This window comes from Micropterus dolomieu, linkage group LG04, assembly GCF_021292245.1.
Source record: "Micropterus dolomieu isolate WLL.071019.BEF.003 ecotype Adirondacks linkage group LG04, ASM2129224v1, whole genome shotgun sequence".
Classification (NCBI taxonomy): domain Eukaryota; kingdom Metazoa; phylum Chordata; class Actinopteri; order Centrarchiformes; family Centrarchidae; genus Micropterus; species Micropterus dolomieu.
Window position 1 is genome coordinate 1,520,255 of NC_060153.1, and position 22,312 is coordinate 1,542,566.

Consider the following 22,312-nt stretch of genomic DNA (forward strand, 5'->3'; position numbering starts at 1 on the left):
GGTGGGGGGGGGGGTGTAGCAGGGTCGGTGCGTGTGTTCACTCGCACAGACTTCACTTGGTTAAAAACCTGAAATGACGTTACAAGTCTGGGTGGATATTTTACAAGCACAGACCAGGTACCATAAAGCAACATTGAACACAGGATGCAGATGTTGGTTTCGGCTGTTTGAGTTGTTTGATAGGTTGCGTCATTAACAAGCAAGCGGCTCACCTGCTGCCGTGATAGCGGATCGCGGGTGGAAAAATATGGAAAAAAGAATCACCTTTCAGTTCCTCCTTTGTTTGCCAATAAGCTATTGAAAATGTGTATGCCTTTACTACTGTTCCTACATCTTCTTTTTGGTTAGTGTTAGGATGCCTGTGAACATGTTCATTTGTATAGCCTATATGTACTATGAATTCATAGGTGTGTGGATGTTGTTCCAACAGGGCGCTCAGGCTCTCTTCTCTATGGAGAAGTTTAAGAATGTGTCATTTGAAGAGGAATACACCAAGCTGTTCCCCCCTCAGCCCAGTCAACATTTTGTCTGACTCTGCTCTGTCCTCTCCCCCTGCTGCCTTAACACTTCACAGCTGGCCCTACACACTTCTGTTACACGAATGTGGATACGTTTTTTTTAAGGGCACCTGGTAACATTAAATAGTGCTGGAAATGAGTGTGATCCACCAGTACAGTACAAGAAAACAGTTGTACCATCATTGATACCAGTAAGATATTGCTTAATGTTTTTGCCACCATAGTTAAATAACTGCCACATTATAATGATAATGCCTGTGCAGGTGGGTTGATTCAATTGTTGATCGTGATTCAACAATTACATCACCAAATGCTGAGATTTCTGGCCTTAAAAACACCTACTTAAATACCTGTAATCTGTTTTAGAATGGAAGCTCCCAGCTGTAGCTTCACCGCCAAACCTGGAGCCCTTAAACAAGTGCAATTTACAGAAGAGGCCACTACTTCATCTTATCATTAACATGAGGGTTTAGTGCATTATCTTTTATTGTGGGGATCAGAATTTTTAACGTGATGGTTTTTATATGAAGTGATTTTGTTTAAAACGTGATTTCTCAGATTTTTGCAATGAGTTTTTATACATTTGTCAGAGTGCATTGCTTAAAACAGAAACACACCTTTTCACTTTCTGGCCAAGACTTAGATGATAGGATTGATATGTGTCTGTATTTAAATATGAAGCTTGAGCCTGCAGCCGGTTAGCTTATCTTAGCATAGCATAAAAAGTGAAACAGGGGGAAACAGTTAACCTGGCTCTGTTTGGATTTAACAAGATCCATCTAGCACCACCTCTAGCGCTCACTTGTTAATACGTTATAAATCATTTGTTTAATGTAAACAACACGTTGCTATGCTGCAGGGGGTTAGCCCTATGTGTCAGACAATTTCTTGGTCGTTTTAGAGGTGCTGCTAGGTGGATTTTGTTACCCTCGACAGAGCCAGGCTAGCTCCTTCCCCTGTTTCCAGTCTTCTTGCTAAGATAAGCTAACCAGCTGCTGACTCCAGCTTCGCATTGAGCAGACAGACATTAAAGTGGTATCAATCATGTCATTTCAGCTCTCGGTCAGAAAATTATGTAGTATATATACCAAAACTATTCCTTTAATTGCTCCAGTGTATCAGTGTTTTTCCCTGTAACTCTCTATGCACATCCATGCTTTTCCCATGTGGACTATTTTAATAAGTTTAATAGGTAGATTTGTTGTTTTTTATAGCTTTTTGAGATTGACTTCACAGTTTAAGACAATTTAACTGAAATATCAAACTGTTTTATTACATATTCATAGGATTTTATGGCTTGTAACTGTGCATGTTATTGGGTCATAAATATGTTTTATTGCATGAATTCTATACTAAAATGTTCCAAAACCAAAAAATCTAAGTCTAAGTTTACAGGTAAAGTCTGTAAATTGTGTTATTATTTTATTAACAAGTACCACAGCAACTACAATGTTTCAAAAAATGACTGAGAGTTTGAATCAACTCAACTTTCTCTGTGGTTTTGTCTTTCTCTGAGTGTCTGTTTACTCATGTATCACTAGCTTTCGTCCACTGTTGTCTTGAAACATCTCTAATTATAAACAAAAATTAGATTTGTGGTGTTACAGTGCAAGGCCTGTTTAATAATGCACACAGACAATGTTTAATTGCTTGGTCCGTATCCCATGTGGACTGTAGTGGCGCTGAGGTCTCATTACGGAGCTCAATAATAGCCTTTTTGCACTGCTGCCTGTATAACTAACTTGCTGTGACCAACTAAACGACTGACTCAAACTATCTAATTAGCTTCACCAGCTTTGCAACCCAACTAATCAATGTTTCCTTCTCTCTCTTTGTTCCCTCTCTTCTCTCAAAACCTCTGCTCTAACACGATTGCATCTCTGCTTCCACGTCTATCCATTTCTTCACATCTTTCGTCCACCTATATATCCTCTTTGCCTCCTGTCATCTTCCATCTCCGATCCCTCCATCCCCAAGGCGGGCCAGTCCTTCTTGGCCTTCCAGAGGTACAAGCTGGGAGCTGACTCAGCCCTCTTCTCCCAGGAATACACGGACCCCAGCCAGGACGCTGCTGGAGCCCCTTATACCTCCTTTGGTGGGGACGATGTGGAGAGCCCAGGAGGAGGAGGGGGCCAGTCAAATAGTGATGGGGCTTTTGACGGTACTAGTGGCTACCAGCGTCAGGACTACTGAGATAAAATATACTGGAGGGGGGGTGAAGTTGTCCATAGTTTCTAATTAAGAGGTGTATATAGTTTATATCACACTAAAAGTCACTGGGTCAAAAATGACCAAATTTGGGTCAATATAGCACACACGCAGGGTTGTTTTGAACCAGTGTAAGACAATAAGATTTAGTTTTACTTTAAAAGTGTCACAAATCTATTGCTAAGTGAAAAAAAAAACAAACAATGAGCATATGAAGCGTAATTAGAGCTGGAGTATAACACTTTATAACCATACAATGTTTGGATAAATAACCCCAAACTAAAACTAAAATCTCTCCATGGCTACTGGGTTAAAGGTGGGGTAAGCGAATCCAATACAGGTATTTTTGTCAAATTCAGCGAATATTTCCTCACGGTCCCGTAGCCCTCAGTTCTGTGTGAGCACTGGAAAAAATCCGGTGGCTCAGCCCTGGCTCTGTAAATGGGAATGTGGCCCACACCCCATCACACAAAGGCACACTATTCCAGCCGTTCCAGCCATGATTTGTGTGTCAGGTAACGTTAAATGACTTGCCCACGGATATTCAGCTTACTTTCTAGTTTGCTAAGATATGCTGTTGTTGTGATATTAGCTATAGTAGCAGGGAGTATCGCTGTTGGGAGCTGTTATGCGGCTCTGGGACCGTCCTCTCTGCATGTTGGCTTCGCAGCAGCAACCATAACAACAGTTTGCTAAACCACAACTTAGCTAACGTTAGTTGCATTACTTGCTGTGTCGTTGTTCACTCTGTACCATGGTATTTGTCATGGTGATTGATTTCTCTAGAATCTCTATCTTCACTTTTAAATTAATATATTTTATTTGACTTAGTGATTAGTAGTGCATACATGCAACAATGAATGCATTTTGCTGGAGGAAGAAATTAGTGGTTTTCATACCTGTGACATTTTGGGGGTGATTTCCATCAGTTTATGTAGGATAAAAAGCAGAATTTATCTCTAGGTCAGAAATTTTGGACAACTTTCCAAATTTTGGGAGGCACAGGGGTCTGATAAGATGTCAATTAGGTTTGAGGACATCCATAGTTAGGGGTTGTGGGAAGCAGAGAGACACTGGGTGTGGTTGAAGATATCAAGAACAGGAGGGTAGGAAGAATTCGGAGGTCAAGCTTTTGCAGAAATGGTTACACTGTAGCAGATCAATGCTTGTGACCGCATTGCCTTCATCTGTTGAGGTCTGCTGTCAGTCAGCAAAATGACTGCAATCAGTGTTCATTGATACACACACACACAACCACACACACAACAAATACAGCCACACACAAGCACACGTTCACATATCGATTTCGAACAGACAACACAAGTTTCTGCTGACGATACTCCTTAGAGGTGCATTACAGGGTCTTTGCATAGACAAACAAGCAACAGTGGCATATCTGGCAACTAACCCCATTAACTGTAACACAGGAGTGTGTTTGTGTGTGTGTTGAAAGGTCTCCTTTGGATTTTAATGATGTGTGGATGTGAGACAATGTGTGTTTTCCTATTTCCCTGAAGAACCCACTTTTTCTTTCCTCAGTTGTTGCCTTAGTGCTGACTGCCAAGCAAAATCCAATGAACACAGGGCAAAGTATACCCAACATACACAGGATCACAGTTCTCTTTAAGCATCTTTGCAGCAAAAGCATAGCTAATCGAATTTTGTCTTGTCCTTGAGCACGTAAAAACCCTGAACAAAACAAGGATTTGTCATCATTATAGAGCATCCCAAATGACACAAAATTTCATAACAGCAACTTCCTACACTGATGATTGCAGGTTATTTATATATTTTTCCATTTATTCCAACAAATCTACAGATTTGGCAACTATGAACATCCTAAGTATTTATGAACATGCATTGCTCCAATTTCTTAAAGAATAAAGTATATCTGTCTCTCTAAATATATGTAAATCTATAATTCATTATATTAGAGTGTGTCATTTTAGGGCATTATGCTAGTTCTGTATATAAAAAAGACAAAAGAAAGAAGAGCTATGTTCTGTTGAGTGTTATTGTGATAAGATATATGGTGAGGTCATCCATGCCTCATTCTTTATGTTGCTTTAAGGGTAAGGAGATGTTTTTATTTTGGCATAATAATACTAACTATAAAAAAAAATACAGCAACAAAGTGTGACCAAATTATCAAAGTATATATATGCACATATATACTTTATACTATACAACCGTGTAGACGTAGAAATGTGTGACGTTCCTTTGTGACATTCGTTTTAAAAAAAGGAAGTATTTAAGAAAAAGTGTCTACAAATGTATGTTTTTTGATGTGTTTGATTTTAACCAATAAAAATAAAGAAAAAAATTGAGAAAGATATGAATGAGTGGTCTGGGATATTTTGACTTTAATTGCAATTTCTTTGTCTGCTATTTATGATTTTTAATAACTTGCTAAACTACTTTGAAAGAGTTTTAAAAAGTTTAAATAAGTTTAACTTCTGAGTCCTTTTGGGACTGGTCTAATCTGGGAAATATCTACCATACTGCCTTAAAAATTCAAACAGAGATGTGTCTGGATTGCTTACAATCCATACAAAAAGTGTTCCTCACACTTGCAAACTTTATAAACCCAGTTTTCAGTCCAGTAGTAATACTGTGCAGCGAACACAGAAACGTGGTACATGTCTCCCTCCACTGGCAAAATGTCTATCTGTAGTCACATCTACAATAAGTATAAATGTGGATTTTACCAGGAGAGCTTTTGATTTGGTGAAATGATAAGCACATTTATAACTTAACGTTTGTTTGTTTTTTTACATTCCCTGCTGATCTGTGTAGCTAACTTTGGATAATTAACCTCCTAAATACTGTGTCATGGGTATATTTGCTGAACGGATAATTTACACCAATTTCCTAAATTCTAAGCATAGGGTATATTTACTGAACAGACCTTTAACAAACACTACGATGTTTTAGGTGCATCATCCCAACATATTGCTCCCAGAAATAAATGTAATAATATTAGATTATCGGATTCGTGTATTATTATTGGACCAGAATGTAGACAGTGCAAGGTGAAATACAAATCACTATACATGGTGGGGGAAAGGTAGAAATCCCAAGTGTACTTGTTTGTAGCCCTAAATAGAACTGAAATGTCATGAAAGACAAAAATGATGGACCTAGGCTACAGCCATCAACAACATGTTGCAGTTTACTATTGTAGTTCATAATAAACCCATACGATGGCGATATTGTCAAAGAGATCCATTGTAGCAACAAAACGGAAGTGGTGTTTGTTAGTTTTTTTCCTCCTTTTACAAATGAACTCAATTAAGACTTACATTAAACGTTTTAAATAGCAGTCGTACAGAGAACCTATAGACCCATGATGTAGTTGTTCAATAATTTGCTAGTTCAAGAGTTCGATAAATTTATCTGGATGCTGCCTTAAAGTGCTGTGGGAAATTTAGGGACAAACGCAATATAAAACGCAACAACCCAGGAGGGAAGACGTTTTCTGTAACTCACATTAGTAGCGAGGAATTATTACAGTAGCCACAAGATGTCGTTTTAGAATTCATTTAATTTTATTATTATGTAACGTTAACGATAAATACAATCACCTTGGCGCTTGAATTTTGAACCTTGCGATGAGTCCGTGAACGCAACTGGCACCGTCCAACATGGCGGCTCAGCGTAGGAATCTGATGCAGAGCGTGAGTGAAAACTCAGCTATTTATCACTCTCTCTAAACTGTAATCTTACTGTTACAGTACTCTTGAAGAGTACTTTGGTCTCATTTATCTTCCCTGGTGGTCGTCTTTGCTAGTTTTCTTCCTTTCAGTGTTCAATTCCTGACGTTCAATTTTGCTAGTGCTAGCCATACCAGTTGAGCTCATTAGCGAGCTAACTTACTCTAAATAATAATTTATCAGCGTCTTATCACCATGGACAGTTACTATTACTAGAAGTAACGTTAGGTGTGGCTAACTAACGTTATGAGCCCTGTCCTAACTTTTTCATTGACCACCAAATCTTTCACACATCAACTAACGTTAGTTTGTAACGTTAGCGACGGTCGCTTTGTATGTTTGTCTTAATGAATCCTCAGACTCAACTTTGCTCTTTGTGTTTAAGTTATTGTTTGCGGCCTGTTTAGTCTTTGTTGACACACCCGTCGATGTTGTTGACAGCAGCATATCGTTTATAATAGACTTGGGTCTTTGTTCCGTTGGCACTATGCGGAAACGATGTCGGTCTCTAGTGTAACATTAGGCGTGGTGAGTCTAAATTAAAATCATAGTGCTCATTTTGTTAATAGTTAAATAAAAGATGTACCGCAAATTCAACATTTGTCATTCCCCCTGCCATATCTATTTTCCATAACAAGTAAACTAACTGTGCTTTGCAATAAAATGTATACAACTATCATTTAACTGGAAAAAGTTGTCAGAACACAGTGAAATGTGCCAAAAAAAGTAAGGACAATGCAAAAACAACCAAAAAAGGAAACACCAACGACAGCAGGCAATCTCTAAAAAATGTTTGTTTCACAAGAGATCTTTTTATCTGGAAATTACCATCAACAATTCCTTGTTGTGCAAACAAAATAATGACATTTTGGCATTATTTGCATGCAGATGAATACAGATTGCAGTATTTGTTTGTTCTGTGAAAACTGGTGGGAAGATAAAAGATCATCTATCGACTGGTCGAATAGTATTCTGTTAACACTTTCGAGGTTTCAAGGAAGAGAAGCACAAATATTGTTGTCATATACTGTCTGACCTGCAAAAGATAATCTATTCAAATTACCCCTTATGCTTTGATAAATGGAGGAAGGACAGTTACCTTTTGAACCTTTTATTATTTACCTCGACAGCATCAGAGCTGGACAGATGACCTGCCTTTGTGTGAGATGTGTGGGGTTGGCACAGCACCCAACTGTGTGTATGGCCCTGATGGTAAAGGGAGTCAGAGCCACTCCAATGAGGATGGACACCTCGGGTTCAGGTGAGACACTCTGGAAACACAATAAGCGCAGAAAATAAAGAGAAAAAGGGGTAGGGTTGGAGCTAACTAAAGGAATTATGTAATAATCTAATTGCTGAGGCGGCAACAGCACTGTGATTCATGGTCAGCACCTGCATCTCAAATGGCAAGTTGACTCTCTTTTTCAGTGTTTGCCATTTTCGGTTTGTCTTTGTAAATGCTATACAGTAATTAAGTACACCATCAAACTGCTGATAGCATTGTGATATTGACCATCTCTAAAAGAGGTCTGTGAAGCTGATAGGGATTCTGTGTCTTGATCAAGGACACTTTGTCAACACAGTCCTTTTAAAATCTGAGTCTCTTGTAGTTGTAAATTAGCTGACTCAAAAACACATTCACTTCATAGTATAAATGCATCTCTGTCATTAAAATTCTATTTAAGTAATTTACATAAATGACTTTGCTGTTGTTATCAAGAAACACTCAGACTTTAGAAATGTGCTGCATTTATTGCATGTGTCTCCACAATTCAAGTAGTAGTTTTAGACAAAAAAACACTGCATTAGCAAGAGTGTCTGTTTTGGAGTGAAACAGAAGATATGTTTGTTGTTTTTTCTCCACCAATCAGAGGAGAGGATGGCTGTTTCCTCTATGGGGTTTTAAATGGTTTTGATGGCAACAGCGTGGCCAGTGTTGCCTCCCAGTGTCTAACAGCTGAACTGCTGCTAGGACAGCTAAACTCCAGTCACACAGACGGCGACGTCCGCAGGATCCTCACACAGGTCTGTGAGTCTTTATGTTACTCGTTTCATTTGTTGACGATTGCACAGCAAGTATTATAATGCATTTGCATTCCAGGAAGAGTGAGAAATATACTTTTTCTCTCCTGGATGGGAAATTGAGACACTTTTGCAAAACTATGAGGAAAACCGTCCATGTGCGATAACATTGTTCAAAATACATATTAGCTGCCTGGTTGTCTTTACATTCGGAACAGGATAAGAATGAAATATTTTAAATATAACTATGTATGTTTCTAGAGCAGCAACAGTAAAGTTTACAACAGCAAAGTCACTAAATGAACTTAATAAAATGGAAGCATATCTGAAATGTCAGTAGACAAAGTGATAACTGCACACACTGCTTTTAAGTTCACATTCACACACATATCCTCACTTCAATAATCTGCATCTATTTCAATAAAGCGCAGAAGGCAGAAGGTGATTACTGTAAATATTAAAGGGTTATGAGCTGCAAGTTCAGTATTGCACCTCATAAAGGATGTAATCTCACACTACATTGCAGTTTGCTGCATGTCTGATAGGATCTGTGTCTACGGGCCTTGTAACTCCAGCAATATGCAGCCACATTGTGCTTCCAATATAACAGTCCTGTCAAGCCACATGGCATGCACAAGCTAAACTGATCTACTGCCTTGTGAGGTCATCTAGTGTATTGTTTTCTTATGATGGCAAGGTAACACATCAAACATTAATTTTCTCTAAGTAAATTGAATTATCCAAGGAAGCGTAAAAGTATTTTGGATTTAAACATGGGACAGAGAGCATAAGAATCACGGTGTGAAGGGGACCTAATGAACGTATGAAAAAAGAAGAAAGATTCATCGTCATTCTAAACTAATCATACGTTACACACAATGCATATGTGCATATACTACGCTTTATGCCAAAATAGCCTTTGCCCAAAGTCTTCTGCATTTGGCAGGTGGCGGGAGTTGATTTCTCATGCTGGTTCTATGGTTACTGTAGTGCTGTAAAGACAGAAGCCTGTTCTGAACCAGAGGGAGCTTTCAAAACTTTGCCCCGTGTCTAGAAATTTCCTGTCACAAATGTCAGTGGTTGTGTGAACTTTTAAAGTAATTTCGCCACATCAGTTGGTTAAAAAATATATACTTTTTATGTTTTACATAAATGCTTCTAATGTAGCTTAAAGAAAAATAACTGTGCAGGGGTTGTCACAGATTTAATTTATCTGCAGTGGTTGGCTGTAAAACAGCATTCGGTTCACGAGCTGACCTGATCAGAGAAAGATGGTAGTTTATTGCAATGTGGATGTTTCTGCCTTGATAAAGACAATGCACCTGAACACAACGTACCCAGGGAGGCTAATGCAAACGGACATGGATAATTGCCAGCATTGTGTCATCCAGATATATGTTCTTGTTGTCGCAGGCCTTTGATGTGGTGGAGAAGAGCTACTTTGAGACGATAGATGACGCTCTGGCTGAGAAAGCTCACCTGTCCAACTACCTTCTACCACACAATGAGGTAAACACACTAGGCAAAGCATATTGATAGATTTAGCAGGGTATTCTGTCGGTTTCCACAGCAACCACAGATTTGGGCGTTAGTGTGAGCTAGTCCTCAACCCATTGGAGAATGTTCTAATTGGACTCATCAACCTGTTTCATTGGATAAGCCGGTCTCAGTTTTTCATCTCCGGATCCTGCTCTCCCTGCTCTTCTGCCTCCGCTTCTCCCCCCACTCCATCTTTTTCTCCTTTTTTCAGTGTCTACTCTTCTCTGCTTCACTTAGTGTTATATCACTTCTGATATTGCTGGTGTTGTTTGTTTTTTTGTAAAATGATGTTAGTCACTTTTTGTTGCTTGAGTTGGTTCATTAAGAACATCTAGTCATAATCTACTTTTGTCTGTTGTCACGCTTTGTCTTGTTTGCTTATCTGCTTCTTTCATGTTCACTATCTCCTGTGTTCTTACTCAACTTCTGTCTTTTTTTTGTCTCACCTCCTGTCATTTTTTTCTCCTTCTCCACCTCTCCTTCCGTTTCCACTCGCCTTTCTTCTCCTCTCATGTCTCTTGCTCATTGCTCTTTTTTTCCTTCTATGTGCCTACTCCTGTTGATTCTTTCCTCTTTTCCTTCCGCTCCTCCTCCTTCCACTCACTACATTTTCTTTACTTATTTTTTGGTCAGAATGTGTCATTCCACCAGCATTCTTCTCAGAGTCAAAAAGTGCAGGAGCGTCTGAAGGAGCTGGAGCAGGAGGTGTCTGGAGGAGCTACGGCCGTGGTGGCACTGATCCTCAACAACAAGCTTTATATTGCCAATGTTGGTATGGACACACACATTTAAACAGGCTAGAGTTGTCTTGATACCTAAATTCTGACTTTGATAGTACCATTACTTATGTTTGTTTAATACTACAAATAAGTCATTGTTAAAACCTTTTGACAGAAATATTTTAATTTAGTTGTACCTTATTTTTTGTCTTTGTAGTAGTGCAGGAAATATTGTTCAGACCAAAAACCAGCCAAATTTTAGATGGCCACTTAAGAATCTGCTTTACACCAGTAGATGTCAGGCTTAAACAGGTTTTGGTTTAGGGATTGTTACTCCAGTAAAACCCATGTAGTTTCAGGTGGGGAAAAAAACCCTCCCTACTGCAGGAGTAGTACTTTCCAATGGTTTAGGAAATTTAGGCGTGGCATTTGCAGGGCAGACCATCAGTTATTGGACAAGCACATGCTGTGTCACATGTAGTACAGTTTGTGCACTATGTACTTGCATAGTGTGTGAATTTTGACATGGTGGTGTTGTCTTAAATCAGACACTGCCTTTGTGCACTTACTGGAAATGACGATCACAACAAATAAACGTTGCTTCTGCTGCTTCTTCACGGCAAATTGTAACAGGATGGATCATTATCGCCATCATTTCACCATGATTGTCACCCCCCAAATTATCTGCCGGCTTGTCTGCTCACTTGACTTCAATTCAATTTGAGTAGAAATAAATGCCAATGAACGCACTTTTTCTTTTATTTGCTTGTGTGCAATCGCAAATGCTGAAGCTTCCTCGGCAGCAAGTTTGTAGGTTGGTGGTTGTTGCTGATTTCCTGACTTGTTTAGAGTGTGTGTGTGTGTGTGTGTGTGTGTGTGTGTGTGGGGCGATGGGAGGACAAAGTGAGCGAAGGAGAGAAATAAAACTTTTTTTGCTGAACGTTTAATTGCGGTTAGACTCGGTTAGACAGAACTAGATAACCATCAAACACTCAGCAGATAGAGGTGTTTTCAGTCTCTCAGAGTACCTCTATTTCTCATTTTCATTCATTCATATGCAACTCAAAAATCTGACTCAAGCAACAGTAAATACAAACAACTTAATTCTGTTGTTATAATTCTGCAGTGGGATGGTATGTTGAATCCTACTGCATTTGGCAACAAATTCATGATTTCTGTTGAGATTTGTTTGGTAAGAGAAGAACTTTATTCATCCTGAGGTGAATTGTTGAACTAATGCCCCATCCAATAGATGTGCATTTTCAGCATGGTTTTCAGTCATTTTAATGTAGACTGAGATCAACTCCTAAACGCAGCTAAAACGCTGGTGTGGACAGAGATCGTATTCGTTTCAATTCTCCATTGCCTCTTGCTTATTACACATCCTGATGCATCAAGTGTCAGTCTTCCAGTTAAAGCTTTTTATCGTCTTTGTTATTTTTATTTCACAACTTTCTGTGTTTATTTTTAATAGTTATAGTTAACATGCTGTACATTTCTAGTTATTGGTCATATGAAATAATATTGTACAGAACCATTTTAACACAACTTCAACAGCAGCTACAAAAACGTGTGGAGTAGTATGTTACAAAATATTGGGGTTTAGCGTTGCAAGATAGTCTGATATAAAAATCTACATTATACATTATGAAATACCCTGCCAGCAAACCCATGATTTACACGCTGTGCAGAAAGTTCATTGTTCCCACAGGTTCTGTTTTCTGTGGACTTCAGAAAGATGTTGGAATCACATTGGCTGTCTTTATTCAAAGCTTACGTACAATGTCGGCCATTGTTTTTGAATCCCCGGTGCCAAATCAGGCTCCTGCAGACAACAGCTGTAGGGGCAGTAGCGTGATAGCTTGTTCTGTGTGTTTGTGTTCAGATTCCCACCTGACTCCTTAAGCCACAGAAAAGAATAATTTATAATTTATATTTTACTACATGAACAAGCAGTCCATTTTAGATTCTTAAATGTGAGGAAATTCAAAGGAGACTGTGGGAGGCATTCACACACACACCAACCTTGAGGAGCCACAGGGATTCCTTAGAAGAATTTCTCTTTAAGAATCATCAAAGTTACTCAAAGTACCAGAACCCAGCTGCTGTATATGGGATTTGTTTCATGTGACTGGGCCCTGTGGCCGCTCTAACTCCTGCTTGATTTAATCATTTAGAGAGAGAGTATAAATCTCATTTTAATGTTGCACTCATTTAAAGAAACTCTGGGTATGAGTCTAAATCCCTTTTTTAATGTTTTTTTTTTTAGATGTTTCTGTCTCTTGGCAATGGCAAAGAGCCCTTTAACGTCTCTCTGGGATTTCATTTTCTTTTGTCCTCCAGGACGTGGCATAGAGCAAGGGGGGATAGTAATTAGTACTGAGTAGAAAGGAGCACTCTCCGCACTGGGCTGCTGTGTGAGGGTTGAGAGTTCAAAGTTGACAGAACATGAATCCAAGGGAGGTTTAAACAAGAGTTAGTGTGCTCTAAAAAGCACTTCCAGCTGCGTGTTGATGTGAAATATATTTGACAGTTAAGGTCGTTTGACCCATAATTTGATATGCTAGGAGTGGGGGTTGCGGGGGGGGGGGTATATGAACATACAATAGGCATGTTTGGCTATTCTTTTTAGATATGTAGTGATGTGTAGAGCAACTTTGCACATACGACCATGAGGATTATCTCCAGGCTTACCAAGACGTAGAGTATTTTGTAACCAATAGATCAGTTTGGAACACTTGAAAAATGACGTGTCCTGTCAGCACCGCAGCACTAACACACAGGGTTACAGGAACTGAAGCCTAGGGCCCCACAGAGAGAGGCACATGGGGCCCTGTTTGCAATTTCAGTATACTGTGGCTAATTGGATGGCTTTGTCTGCAGATTAGACGAGCAGCACACTACTCCAGGCATTCACAGAACTTAAAATTTGGGTGGAGGTGGTGTTGCACCATATCAAGCTCCTGCTCAGTGGCCCAAAAAGTTAACTTTGAAGTGAATTAATAATTGTGGCAGCATCATCCAATGATTCATATTTAGCTTTGTAAAAGTACCACAATACCTTCACTGATTCATTGGTGTAGGTTTGGGCCTGTGAGTCACCTCATGGCAATGTTAGTACACTTTTTTTCTCTGCATTATTAATGTGTGGGAAAAATATATGGCAAAATGTCTGCTCCTCAAAGAATGATAATATAGTTGAATAAAATCCTCTCTGATGTAGTGTCAGCAAAAACTGGTAATCACGCCACTTCAAGTTTTTAGCATGAAATGAAAAATTACTTATTTCCAACTTCATATTTTCTCTTCAATTTGATTATTTTTGTCCAGACTCTGTTTTACCATGTGTAAATGTTGGCTTGCCTAAAATACAAAATTATTAGTTTACACCATAAATTCATTTTGCCCGTCCACATTCTTGGTTTTGTGAATCCATGGATGTTTGTCTGGGATTCCAGGTACCAACCGGGCACTGCTGTGCAAGTCCAGCAGCGATGGCCAGAACCAGGTTCTCCAGATTGGCCGACCACACAGCACTGACAATGAAGACGAGCTGCAGAGACTGGCTGCACTGGGTGAGATGCACAGAAAGATAGACCGATAGACTGTTCCCTTCAAAGATGACAGGATGGAAAACGGATACATAAACCATCTGACGAGGGTTGGTTTGGTGCATTTCTTCAGTTGAGATTTGTTTTCCATGATATTTTAGGAATTAAATTAGATTTGAATTACAGCCCAGTCTGGGGAAAAAGGAAAAAAAAAAAAAAAAGAATAAGCCATACTGGCTTTTGAATATATTCATTTTTGTCTTTGCTGTTGTCTTTTTCTGGTAATTAACAAGACAGGAATTAATTAAATAGGTTTTTGCTATTTAAACTTTAAACCAGTTCTGTGAGTTGTATATTGGTCAAATTGGTATTTAAAAAATTATATTAGCACAGTAGCATACATACATTCAGACATAACTTACATTCCTTGCATTGTGTCCAGGGTATAGAGGCGGACAGAGAAATAGCCTTCAGTGTAGACTAGCTGGAATAGAGACACACTGGGATCCATCTTTCCACGGTGGACAGCCAAGCTAATGGTCTAGTAATGAGTGTCAGGTTTATAACAGGAAATACATACATTGTGATTAGCTTTGCAGAAGAACCATTAGGTGTAGCCTGGCACCTGTAATGAATTTAATGGTGAATTAGCTGCATTGTTTCACACCATGCCATTAGAAGAGGAGGCAGAGCTCTCTCTTTGTTGTCTCGCCCTGAATGCTTTAAATGAAATGGCAGTCATTACATTAACCAAGGTGATGAAGGTGACCTCGTATCTTAATCCACCCCCATACACATACCCCTCTCCTCCTCCCACCCCCATCTCCTGCTTCTACATACTGCTCTTGTCCTGTTGTGTTCGCCTAGGCAATTTCACTTTCGATATCGATAATTATGACAATAAGAATCAAATCGTTATTTCTTTTCGAATTTAAAGGCTTATTTTTGCTCCTGAGTGAAAGTTGAAGAAACCTGATGGTTAATTGTGGTTGAAGGTCTTCTTTATGGTCAACACTTAATGACAAACAGTGAATCACTTCACAAATCTGACGTAGAACATTCAAAACAATTATGATAAAATTCTTTGTCAACAAATATACATGAATAAAATTAAGTAAAAGCTTTTTTCAGTCCTTTTTCTTCACCAAAATCAACATCTTAATAAAAAAAAAATATTTAAGTGCATAAAATCAAACTATATTGAGCATTTGTTATATTGTTATTGAAAGAAATTATATCTTGATAATTATTGTTATTATTTTATTGTCTAGCTCTATGTTCTCCTCTCCTTCCTCATAAAAAAAATCCTGCTTCTGTCTCCCACATCCATCTCTATCTGTCCTCACTATCCACCTCTCCCAGTCTTTAATGTTTTTCCTCTCCTCCCTCTTATATACAGGTTTGGATTCCGCCCGTATAAGGCAGGCGGGGCAGATTGCTGGTCAGAGCAGCACCAGAAGGCTCGGAGACTACCGGGTTAAGTTCAACTACAATGAAATCGACTTAATCAGGTGAAGTCAGAATACTCAAACTGCATTATAAATTGACCCTTCGCTGACCCACGCCCCGCTCAGAAACTGTTGCTAAGTCCAACAAACTGTCGGACTTGTCGACTTTTATCACGGCGCTGCCACTGTCTAGAACTTCACTCCCTGGAGAAATATTGTCTGATTTGTTGGAAAAAGTGATCTCAGAAAGCAGACAGTTTTTCGGTTGCATTATACATTTAAAGGTTTTATTCAGGCTGTCAAACTGACCTGGAAAAAAATAGAGATAAAGCCTACCGATCACAGAGTAAAACTAAACCACCGCATCCCCTGACGATTGAGACAAAAGAGGATCAACTGTACTCTATTCACTATTACAATCATCAAAATGCAAAAGCAGTAGGTTTATATAACGTTGCATTCAGTAGTAAGTTAGCTAACTAACATTACATTAGCAACAATCCAATACAGCAAAAAAAGCTAGAAAACGACTCTTTTGCATTACGGTCAAAGGAGCGCAGCCTTGAAAGTGTTGGACCTCAGAGAGAGAATCTTAAACTGCGCTGTGATTTGGCCAGCTGCGTATTCGGGCCGTGGCTTAGTGAAGGGTCAATTGTACATACCTGTTTTTTTTCAAATTATTCTTTATTTTAAATTAGAAACGTACCAATGCGACATCCAAAATCAATATTTGCAACAGTTGAGCATCAAATACAGTTTCTCTGTCAGTGTCTTCGCAATAAGTTTTATTCATTCAGACAAGGTGGGCAGTTTTTAGTGCCACAGCTATCCCTGGTCTCACGTTACCTTACATAAAAATGATTCCAATGGGTGCCATGCAGTGAGTTAAAGATTTTAATTAAGGTAAAAAGGAGCACTAGTATCAGATTGGCACTGGGCTCAGCTAGAGGTATCGGAATTGATATGGAGAGTAAAAATATAGATTGGAGCATCCATACTTTTTATTTATAAGTTCAAAAGTAAAAAAAAAAAAAAAAAATCCTGAAGGGCTCAATTCCAGCCTAGAATTCTTTAACAGATCAGTACAAACCTACTGTACCTCTTTGTTCATCTCTCACTGTTTTTCCCTCAACCTCTATCTTTGTAACATGAAAAGTTCAGAACAATAATTCAAAGGTGATGAGACAAAACACACTGAGCAGTAACACATAGGTAATAAAGAAATGTTAAAAAAGAACTTTAGATGAGAAGAACAATATAACTCGTCTGTGCGATAAGTAAAGAGCTGTAGACGCCAAGTTTAATAGAAAGATTGGGGGGGTTGGCTAGCCTGTCTCTGTCCAAAGGCAACAAAATAGTTCATATCTTATTTGTTTAATCCGTACACAAACTGAAATCTGAAAACAAGTTGTGGTTTTATGCGGATTTATGTGCTTGAAGTAATTCTTGGTCCGGCACAGTGAATTCCTGAAGTTTCGTTGTCCTGAAGTACACGAGACAGATAACCACACGACCACCAAGCTCCACACGGCGCTTTGGGTTCGTTATGTTCGATGCCATGGTGCTCATATCGACAAGTGGCAAAGAGGCATGATGACAAACAGTGGGGGATAACTTTTGAAGAGGGACCGTGCTGTACTAGCCTCTCATCTAGCATTATGGAGGGGCATCGTTGAGAAGACTGGAGAGAGGGGTTGTTGATCTTTACTTCTCTGCAAGAAATCGAATGAATGTACTTCCCAGAATATCAAACTTATACTTAAAGAACTGTGATTTAAGTGAAAACCTAATTCAAAACAAATGAAATTATAATCTTTTTTTTCAGATTTTGTAGCTGTGTGTATATTCTGGAGAGTGGAGCTGTCTCCATATTATGGTCTTTATTATCCGGTCAGACTCTGTCCCAGCCTCTCTTTTATCACGGCTGAGCCTCTTAAAATTCCATGATCTGGGGGCCCCTCTTTCACACTTCTCATTTCCTGTTTCTGTCTGCAGTCCAGACCAAGCAAATCAGGCTCAGATATCTATGAGTCATTTCAATTATGATCCCCAATTAAACACACAATATAATCTTTATAGAATTTCCTCTTAAATGCCATCAAAGGGAGTGCAGGAAATTTGAAGTGGACAAAGTATAAGCAATTTTTTGGGATCTGTAAGATAAGCTAGGTTTATTGTATTTAGGTCAGGTGCTCTTTTTGTCACAGTTTCTGCCTCTTTCTCTCTCCTTCCACTTCATCTCTCTTTTCCAGTCCCCGATGATGCATGTTTTACTCTTTCTCTCTCTTTAACTTATCTACTAACACATCTATTTCATCCTGTCCTCCTCCACCCTCAGTGCGGCCAAGACGAGGCCAGTCATCGCAGAGCCAGAGATTCATGGCAGCCAGTCTTTGGACAACGTGACGGGCTTCTTGTTGCTGATGTCAGAAGGTCTCATCAATGCCCTTGAGTCTGCCCACGGCCCAGAACAGGCCAATCAGGTTAGCAGATTCATATTCACAATTTCTTATAACCTCAACAGAGTTCCTTCCACTTGTTTTTTTTTTTTTTTCATGTTTCGCTTTCTTCTTTTGCAAACCACCTACCTAAACCACACATTTCATCTTTCTTTTGTTAATCTAAATTTGCTTTCTTAACCCTTCTGTCATGTTCCTTCCTTACTTCCTTCCTTCCTGTGCCGCCTTCTCTTTTCTCCTTTTTCATTGATGTCATGTTTTTGTTACTGTTTTGTTATTTTTGTTATATGTTGTTGGTTCCCTCCTTGACTCCTCTTGTACTTCAGGTCCTGTTTTCTCGACTACTTTTGTCTTTGTGTCCATTGCTGTTTTCTTATCCTCACTTATTGCATTTTCTTGTCCTTGTCTTCTCTGCTCACTTTCAGTTCTTTATTTCATCCTGATTATCTTCTGTAGTTCATCAACTCTAGCATCAGTCTTTCTTTTTCAGACTCCCTGTCTCCTTTGCTGTCCATTGTAGGAAATTGTTGCCATGGTAGCAGCAGAGCTGGCCCAACAGACCAGTCTAGAGGCAGTGGCTCAGTCTGTGGTGGACCGCGTCAAACGGCTGCACCACGACGTCTACGTATCCGGCCGTCAGAGGGCGGCCTACTGTTCTCGGCACGAGGACATGACCCTGCTCATCCGCACGCTCAACTATCCACTAGCTGACGGAGCGGTCACGCCCACACAGGGTAAGAAAGGACATTCTGTGATTGGTTTACTGTTCGACCACTGCTCAGGGAACAGGCCTCCACACTAGCCCAACCACGATTCGTACTCATTTAAAACTTATAAAGTTTTAGAAGTATGTGGAAGTATTTTAGTCAAAATCAGAGAGAACGTTGAAAAATCGTGCTTCCCAAACATTTTGGCCTGTAACCATTTAAAACAAAGTCGGCTCACTCAACTCGTAATAGCTTATATATTTTTTATGAATTATGATTTTTTTTATTTGAATATTTTTAGGGGCCTGGAGAGGTAAAACTATTCAGCTTTTTATAAGGAGTTCATCTGTAACTTGTTGTTCATGGATGCTGCTATTAATATTTACAATATAGAAACTTATAATTAGCAGTTTATGTTCTTTAGAACATTTATGGTATAGTACCATATTAGACTCTAGGAACTAAGAATCATTATAACAAGAACTAGGAATCAGTATCTTATAAATAAATGAAGCTGGTCAGCTTTATATTTCTGAACCAGGACCTAGCTTGTGAAAAATAAGGTGTGCCAAATTTAGTAGTCTACAGCAGTTATTTAAGTGAGTCAGTGAGTCACATTTTTAATCAACATTTAGGTAAATATAAGTATTTGATTGGACCAGTGTTAAAAGACTCTGATCAGGCCAGAACAACTTGATTGGGAGATCCCTAATCTAAACTTTTAGGACTTCAGCGTTGGTTTCTCAGACATGGATTTAAACTAATCCTACACTGAAAATTTAACACCAGTGGAGAGCTACACTTGTAAAGAAATCTTGAAATAATACTAGGTCTAACCACATCTGAGCCTTTACAAAAAGAAAGGTGCTGCCAAGAATACTACATAGAGACAGAATAACCAGGTCCAGGCAGAGATTTATTCCCAGTTCCCAGGGTACCCATTTTATGCTGAGGCTGCACACTAGATGTGTTTGTCTTGATAAATGTATTTGTGAAAAGTATAAAAAACGGGCAGGCATTTTCTTGCCAAAACAATTGAACAGCGGCCTTTAACTTTTTGCTTGAAGATTTTTTATAAATGCTTCTGAAATAAACAGGACTTAATCATGTAATGTGATTTTTTTTTTTTATAAACCTTTTACATGTTTGTCCTCTGCCCTTCTACCAGGTGGACGTATCTACCCTGTATCAGTGCCCTACTCCAACAGCCAGAGCACTAGTAAAACCAGTGTCACCCTCTCACTGGTCATGCCCTCTCAAAGTACCCTCACCAATGGAACCAACACTGCTTCCACACTGGAGGAAGGCACCCCCACACCAGGGTATGTTTGGTTTGTTTCTTGTCCCTGTTTGCCCTGAGTAAGCTTGTATTTTCCTGGTTCCCTGCTACTCTTACGTTTGGTCTGGGTAAGCTTGACTTTTACTCTTTCACGTTATTTTTCCTGCCGTGCATGCTCTGAATGAGCTTGAGTTTTGCTTTTTGTCCCACTGTTGTTTTTTCACTCTGAGTTCACTCTTTACACTGACTCCACTCTGCACTCCCTTGCTTTATTTATTTTAGGTAAGCTTGATTTTCACTCCCCTGTGTCGCACCACTGCTATGCTTATTTGTGTGTAAGCATGGATTTCACTTCCCCATTGTTCCACCACTGTGTTTTCTGTGCATCATGCTAGTGCTCCTTTAACAGACTAGAAAGGGAAAGCTGATCAAATACAGCTGGAAAAGTATTTTAATGCTGAACTTACCCATAAACCATACAGTGTAAACCATATACTGTAATGTAAGCATATAAATCAGAATGAGCGTTATTGCAACGTAAGTTTAAACATACAAGGAATTTGCATTGGTGACAAAGCATAACAATAAACATTTATATATAAAAAACTGAAATTGACAAGATGTGTTTTAAAAAAAAAAAAAAAAAAAAAAGAAGAATAAAGAATATGTGCAGAATGGCAGTTTCTGCAGTGATGTGCAAAACATTTACATTAGATGTAATGTAATTCAATCAGTACTGCTCTTGGGGGTCATTTTTACAGAAACAAATTATGTCCAGGAAGTCCAGTTGTCGTATCAGATGTGTTTTAAAGTTTATGAGACACGAAAACACTGCAGTGTTTGTAATATTTATACAGGATTTTAGAACTTGTTTTTTGTGTGTGAAGTACCCTGCAGGCCTCACAAGGCCAGTTGCAAAAAAGTTCATGTTACATGTTCATGTAGTAAATTATGGTCCCATTTAAAAGAAAATGGACCATAAAGCAGAGTATGCTTCAGGGTGGGAGTATCTATAATTGACAAGTTGTTACCATGGCGACCTGTCAATCAGGCAAGAGTGACTTGTACCCACAGCCCTGTGTAAATTTAACCAGCGTCGTTGAAAAAGCTTATTAGGAGTTGGCTGTTAACTTTCTCTGGTGAGTACATTTAGTTTTAAGCCTGTTGTTCGCTAGACGAAGCTGTCAGCTCTGTTAAAATGACAGTCAACGTGAATTGCAGATGCACCTAGCTAAGCAAGCTGGCTGGCTCCGCACACGACCACTAGCTCCACAGTCTCGTCCAAATATGGTCACATCCAGTGCCGCTGGTTGAAAAAAATCAATCGGCCAAACTCGAGAATTCAAAACGGCAGTCCACAAACCAACAGGTGACGTAACGATGACTACGTCCACTTACAGTGAGGAAAATAAGTATTTGAACATCCTGCTATTTTGCAAGTTCTCCCACTTAGAAATCATGGAGGGGTCTGAAATTGTCATCGTAGGTGCATGTCCACTGTGAGAGACATAATCTAAAAAAAAAAATCCTGAAATCACAATGTATGATTTTTTTAACTATTTATTTGTATGGTACAGCTGCAAATAAGTATTTGAACACCTGTCTATCAGCTTAATTCTGACTCTCAAAGACCTGTTAGTCTGCCTTCAAAATGTCCACCTCCACTCCATTTATTATCCTAAATTAGATGCACCTGTTTGAGGTCGTTAGCTGCATAAAGACACCTGTCCACCCCATACAATCAGTAAGAATCCAACTACTAACATGGCCAAGACCAAAGAGCTGTCCAAAGACCCTAGAGACAAAATTGTACACCTCCACAAGGCTGGAAAGGGCTACGGGGAAATTGCCAAGCAGCTTGGTGAAAAAAGGTCCACTGTTGGAGCAATCATTAGAAAATGGAAGAAGCTAAACATGACTGTCAATCTCCCTCGGACCGGGGCTCCATGCAAGATCTCACCTCGTGGGGTCTCAATGATCCTAAGAAAGGTGAGAAATCAGCCCAGAACTACACGGGAGGAGCTGGTCAATGACCTGAAAAGAGCTGGGACCACCATTTCCAAGGTTACTGTTGGTAATACACTAAGACGTCATGGTTTGAAATCACGCATGACACGGAAGGTTCCCCTGCTTAAACCAGCACATGTCA

General features: G+C 39.2%; 2 protein-coding genes across 5 annotated transcripts in view; both read left to right on the forward strand.

Moving 5' to 3' along the window:
* LOC123969120 (synaptogyrin-1-like) overlaps positions 1-2,965 on the forward strand; it is a 22,556-nt gene extending 19,591 nt beyond the window's left edge. The window contains exon 5 of one of the 2 annotated variants that reach the window (XM_046046221.1): positions 2,496-2,965. In XM_046046221.1, coding sequence (XP_045902177.1) covers positions 2,496-2,711 — 216 coding nt within the window. In that variant the 3' untranslated portion in view covers positions 2,712-2,965. Of the gene's footprint in view, positions 1-430; positions 1,147-2,495 lie in introns of those variants that run through there. The other variant, XM_046046222.1, reaches the window with a different exon arrangement.
* A 3,282-nt stretch (positions 2,966-6,247) lies between these two features.
* Positions 6,248-22,312, forward strand: part of tab1 (TGF-beta activated kinase 1/MAP3K7 binding protein 1) — a 19,225-nt gene continuing 3,160 nt past the window's right edge. For 2 of the 3 annotated variants that reach the window (XM_046046207.1, XM_046046208.1), the window contains exons 1-10: positions 6,248-6,403; positions 7,570-7,700; positions 8,311-8,464; positions 9,875-9,970; positions 10,634-10,772; positions 14,178-14,294; positions 15,670-15,781; positions 18,057-18,201; positions 18,698-18,911; positions 20,053-20,206. In XM_046046207.1, the coding sequence (XP_045902163.1) occupies positions 6,371-6,403; positions 7,570-7,700; positions 8,311-8,464; positions 9,875-9,970; positions 10,634-10,772; positions 14,178-14,294; positions 15,670-15,781; positions 18,057-18,201; positions 18,698-18,911; positions 20,053-20,206 (1,295 nt within the window). In that variant the 5' untranslated portion in view covers positions 6,248-6,370. Of the gene's footprint in view, positions 6,404-6,856; positions 6,968-7,569; positions 7,701-8,310; positions 8,465-9,874; positions 9,971-10,633; positions 10,773-14,177; positions 14,295-15,669; positions 15,782-18,056; positions 18,202-18,697; positions 18,912-20,052; positions 20,207-22,312 lie in introns of those variants that run through there. The other variant, XM_046046209.1, reaches the window with a different exon arrangement.